Below are 6,055 nucleotides of genomic sequence, written 5' to 3'. Positions count from 1 at the left end.
CCGTTCACTTAGAGTTTGTATACTCTTGGAAGTCAACCTTCCTCTGTGCAAGGTGCCGCGTGACCCGTCACATTCTCGGTTGGAGCCCGAGGTGTTATCCAAAAAGAATGGTAGCGGCGACTCTCTGACTTGCGAGCCGACACCTCCGCCATCTTCAAGAGACATACACCCAAGCCGGCCACTGACAAAGCGGCACGCTCAACGGCATACCCATCCTCTATACGCCTTCGCAAAACGTTCTTCTTCCCTACATCGCAAGTGTCGAGACACCGCGGCAAGAAATTTACAAAGACGTCTAGCTTATCTCTAATGAGCTAGACCTAAGTTGAAGAACTCAGATTGTCCGTTGCATGCGTGAGAGTCGCAACGACTGTTGCAGACTCTATCACGACGTGACGGTGAAGTCGCTTACCGCACCGAGGTGGAGCCTTGAAATCCATATGCGTCCGTACCTTCCGCTCAATAGAGAACGAAACATGCGCCCGAAACGCACTCCGAATCCGCCCCCACAGGTCACAAATTATCAGGGGTATTACCTACGCTTAGAGCATCAGTGATTGAGAAACCTCGTCTTCTTCACGAGGACTTTACGTTGGGATATGGACGCTGGCGAAAGTGCCGATAAATGTTGTCCTCAATTTGCGCACTTAGTGAAGATGTCACGTCGCCAGGTTTGTCTAATGGCTTCACAGGTCAGTTCAAGTGAAACAGACCTAAGATTTGAGCGTCGTTAAAGCTCGGTTGTCAAACGTGTAAGGCACAACCTGGACGTAGTTGAAAAATTATCATCGCCAAAAGGCCTGCTCATTATTATTGAGTATTGCTGGCACAATACGACATTCCGCGAGTGGCTACTGTACTCTCTTCGCCGTGTCAAAACATTGACAATTTCCGAGAGTACCGGTGTGCTTCCGATACTGAGATAGACCGGTCTAAAATGCACTCTCTGAGATATTTCATCGCACGGGTAGATTGAGGAACCCCAGCGGAACAGAACCATGTCGTTGCTCTAGAAACAGAAGTTAATTCATTATTGTGGCGTTGCATTGTCTCAAACAGAGCGCTTCTTAACCGGGTAGCGGGATCGTCATATGGTATTTGTAAGCCCTCATAGACAAAAATATGCTTTGACCTTTTCTTCTAGAACTAATCTTTTGTTGCTACATCAAAATATCACAGTAGATTAACTGCATCCTATAAATCTCTTACACACTATGAATTGATGTGCCTCCGGCATCCGATTCCTGCTTTTTAGTATCCTGGCTGCCGGGTAAACATCGCGTACTTGACGCATGATGCTAAATCCTCTTGGTGATTACTAGTAAGGTTCAGATTAAAGTTAGGCTAGTATCGGCGTGCTTATATGTATTGACAGCCCCCACCAAGTTAGATGACAATTTGTGAGGGTGGCAAAAAAAACACGGGGAAAATCAAACCATTTATTTAAATGAATCTACGTGTGTAAATTGATATCCAGCGCTACCTCAATAAATTGGAGAAAATCACTCCCACACCCAGTTCCAGGCACGCAAGTTCTTTGCAGGGTTTTCTTCATAACGTTATAAAAGCGTTCCATTTGACCATTAATGCATTATCATTGAAATACCTAAGTCGAAACCGAGCACCTTATACAAAATGTGTACACTGCTGTGGTAAAGTGTGATTTACTAACCGATACAACAACCATCGGCAAACAATGTAGGAGGATAAATTTGTTGTGGAACAGCGTAGCAGTGTCTTCAACAATAATAGTATTGCTGATAGTGGCAACACACGCCATACATGCCATACACGCCATCCAGCTCGGACAGTTCACATAGACCGCAATGGTGGTACAACCAGGATCAGTCTTTGAACTGTCGATCGACTGCCAACACACGTTCGAAAGGACAGATGTGCCAAAGCACAGATGCCAGCGACTAGGCTTTAGCCCATTCGCACAGGTCCCACGATATATACTTAAGCTGATATGTTGGACCACCCGCACATAGCTATAATCAGGCTGTATGTTTTTTTGATTCCAAGTTGGCCATCAGAAAAAGTATGATAAACCTCGTAAAAATTCTATTCAGTGACCATCGCAAGTTTCGACAACACATTGATTGTCAAGTGGGTTCGTAGTGGGTTCTGCGGTATGATTTGGCGTATCAAATCAGTAGTGATATATATGCTGCGACTGACCTGTACACTGTATGTTCGTGTCTACTAATCAATTAACGACTTATGTACGAGAATATATAGTCTGGGGTATGCGGAAGCACACTCACCACTCAATTTAGCGGATCAAATTCATACCTTGCCCCAAATATGCACTTCTGGATTTATAGAGAGATGTGGTTATGAAGTCGTTTTATGTGCTACGACGAATATGCTGTATGGATCAAAAATTGATAAGAGCCAAGCAGATGCACCCAAACATGATGAGGATACGTCACAGGAAAACATTTTCTATCTTTGTTGTGGATAGGGTAATTTTTTCATCTGTTTTCAGCTGGCAAGACCCAAACGCGATCAGTCGTTTATGCAAATTGGCATTTGCTGCAAGTAAATACCAGTCCATGACAAATGCTAAAGCATCCCAGACAAAAAAAATACTTGATCTGGATTAAGATTACTACTTTCATTTACAACCTTGAAGGACACACATTCTATTACACACAACAAAATGTCTTAGCATATTTGATGAGAATAGTGAGAGGTAAAAACCAAGTCGGCACATTATAATTTATACTGATCATAACAGCTGACTAGACAAAGGCACTCCTTCTATATCTTTTGGTGCAGAGGCACTGACAATCAAAAATGCCTTTTATCGTCGCGGAATCTGCCCGCAAGCCAAGCTTCCGCATTTTGTCGCCCCCAAAATACACTTATATTATTGGATAGCTCTTTTAGCGCCTACACTCGAGAACTGCGTGCAAGTGTTCGCTGTGTCTCTCCAAATACCGTACTTCGTATGTGTAGAAGCGAATATCGTTAAATAAGTATTATGTGGTATGAGCATGGGCGTCACCAGATGATTGAACGTTGTTGATGTTTAAGAAACAAGATATGGACTATATCAGTGCCGTTTCAATCATCTTACCCATAGTGCTCACCGCAATAGATAAGATATGACTGCATACCTTCTAAACTGAAAATATTAATTCTACAATTCATGATCACACTGAACAAAGAGCAGCCGACCATGCTGTTCTGCCGCAATTCCTTTCTAAAAATCGATGTTTGCGCTGAAATCGCCGCTTCTTTCAGCTTATTATTAGCATGCATAATTCGCAGTTTGGCAGTACCCTTTCTGACGCAGAAAGGTATCACAGAGTAGGCGTCGATGATATCGAATTGGTTGTTGGGAAGGTACATTGCCGTGCATGTAGTACATGCTTCCAAAGAATCAGTCTGTATCATGGCGCACTTCTCGATCCGAGGGCAATAATACGCGTATAACTTTTTGTCGCCACTTCGTAACATGCTTTTAACTATGTACGAGAGAGTCCATATATTGCTGGAATGTAGCTACACTGCTTCATGCGCTGATGCTCTAAACAGAGCCACCAATGAAGAAGTCCGTTTCATCAAATTGTATCTTTCCGGTGAATTGGTTGTCTTTTAGTTTACTTAAACACCACACATCAAAAGCTTTCGTCGTGGGAAATTATGAATCGTACAACCCCAAGGACTGCCGCTATCGTTTTAGTCTATTTGCGACTATTGAATTATGCTGGTTTACTCAATGGACGCATCACACATTGTGCATACTTAGCAGTGTCGAAACCTTGTGACAAAAATAAGTCATTTTTAACAGCATGAGATCATGGTCCGTGTATTTGTTACTTACAATCATCTTTCTCAACCGGTTCTGGCTAAAAAAAACTACGACACGAAGTCTAGCACTTGTTCGAACACAGCAAACAATGATACAGAACTGCTTTCACTGTCCGCCTGAACATCCATGATGTTTCGTTCGGTCGGGGATATACTATTCGGACCACGGAGAAGAACAATAGTAATTATCTCAGTAAGGACACGCTCAAAATGCATTCGGGTCAACGTTCTGTCTAAGTTTGGGACAAGGACTCATTTCCACTATTGATTTTGATCTCTGCTCCAGCTGCTTAGCAATACTTTTACTTGAATATAATAATCTCATGTCCTGAAACAAAGCCATAGTCAATTCGTGTCCGCGTCAAAAGCGCTTCTGCTTTCTGGCAGGAGTGGATCCATGACTGAGCAATGTCCACCAGTTGAGAAGTGCGATCTTCGGACCCTTTTCGCCTTCCTGTCAAATCAATGCCTTGTCACGCTCAAACCACGCGGTATTTATAATGTGGTCACATATATTTGGATATCGGCCCTATTTTAGATGTGGTGTAATGTGGATACGTGCTGTTGTTGTATTTGCCTTACTTTTAAGATCGAGCAAGATATGTCATTGACATGTACCTGGACTTCTTAAATGATCGTTTAATGCTACCAAAATTCTCCGACTTCACAAGTGCGCTCAACAGAATTGACTGGCGTCTTTGTTGCAAGATTCATGTATAATGTAATCGCGCTTGATGACTGCAGAGCAGCTCCGCAATCTCCGCAAAGCTTATATTAAAGGGAACCCAAATTATCTGCACTTGCAAAATGCTATCTCTCTTGGCTAGGGGTAAAAAGACCGTTCAACCTCGGAGTGTGACATCATTGGATGAGGTAACGAATGTTTTAATGTACTAATTAGTACATAATGATGGTTTATACTTAGAAATCTCCACTGGTGATGAGACCGACACGTTTATCCATCTGATTTCAGTGGCGCGAGCCAGTCACTTTGCGAGGAGCTTTCCGCAAAGATTTAGGCTCAAATTCTCCAGTTCCCTTGGATTCAACCCCGAGTGTACGAAGGTTATTTTTATAGATCAGGATTACGAGCTATATATATCTTGGAACGGGGTTACGCATACCCTGGTAACAGGGGTGTGTGTCACACCAGATGGGCATGGTGTGACTACACCCAAACAACAATACGGTACGGGGCAAGATAGCCAGTAGTTACACATGTATTCAGATTTTACTATACATATTTAGGAAAATCTATGCATTTAAAATTGGGCGGCTTTGCCGCAGATAAATATAAATAAAGTCAGTTTTGAATTTAAAATGAAGAATTAATTAGCCTTGGGTTAAGGCAATAATTACTCTTGGAGTAAGCGGATTGCGATCTGCTAACTCGTACTTGTTCTAAGTATAGAACGAAAGGTCGGTGACTTAAATGACGCTTCCTCTAAGCGCAAAGCTACGGCAGCCCCGCTGCACTTGGTAGCATTTGTAGTCAATCTACACTTGAGTCGTTTAGACTGATTCTCTGTGAGGATGGTACAATGTTCCTCTTTGCCCCTGGACATGCAGTACGGGTTCAACAAGCTGATGTCCTTGCTTGTCCCTGAGGGCGTCCAGCACCTTGCTGCGCAAGGCCCCGAGGCAACAGGTGCGTGTCTAGAAGCGTTTACAAGTTACGAAAACGCGCTGCTAGAGCACCAGCAGCAGAAGATGTCGGCATCATTTGCGTTAATGACGCCACCGTCAGTGACGAAAAATTTTCCCCGCCCTAAGCCGCTCACGGTGAGCGTTAAGATCTTCGAGGGAAAGGATGGAGAGAATCTCCTGCTTTGGGTGAGAGAGGTCGAGATGACCATCGCATCCGCCATGCTCCAGACCGAGCAAAAGCGCGTGGCGCTAGCCATCTTAAAGCTCGGTGGTCGAGCACGGGAATGGACACTGACGCGCGGCACTTCGGTCGAAGCTGCGTTTCCCTCCTGGACGGAGCTGAAATTGCAGCTCTCACTAGTGTTCTCGCCGCCCGACAGGGCAACAAGGAGTTGGTGGACGTTGTCCAAAAGATGCGTACTCTCATTGCAGGGATGGCAGCAGATCCCCTTCCTGAGGCGGTCACAGTGACCCTCTTTATGGAAGACCTCCGCACTGGCGTGACCAGAAGGGAAGTCTTCCGTGTGCATTCATCTTCATTTGAAGGGGCGATGAAAGTGGCATTGAGTGCCGAATATAGTTTCAG

General features: G+C 44.1%; 1 protein-coding gene across 1 annotated transcript; it reads right to left on the bottom strand.

Moving 5' to 3' along the window:
- Positions 1-3,713: 3,713 nt before the first annotated feature.
- PHALS_00495 (uncharacterized protein) lies at positions 3,714-4,038 on the bottom strand (the record flags this gene model as incomplete). The annotated part of the gene is made up of 3 exons (XM_024716857.1): positions 3,714-3,772; positions 3,836-3,860; positions 3,919-4,038. The coding sequence occupies 3 exons, from the start codon at positions 4,036-4,038 to the stop codon at positions 3,714-3,716; spliced, it is 204 nt and encodes a 67-aa protein (XP_024572540.1).
- Positions 4,039-6,055: the final 2,017 nt, after the last annotated feature.

The sequence above is a fragment of the Plasmopara halstedii genome (genome assembly GCF_900000015.1).
Source record: "Plasmopara halstedii genome assembly, contig: Scaffold_113, whole genome shotgun sequence".
NCBI classification, from domain to species: Eukaryota; Oomycota; class Peronosporomycetes; order Peronosporales; family Peronosporaceae; genus Plasmopara; species Plasmopara halstedii.
The sequence above is the reverse complement of the archived record's forward strand: the minus strand, read 5'-3'. Positions and strand labels throughout refer to the sequence as shown.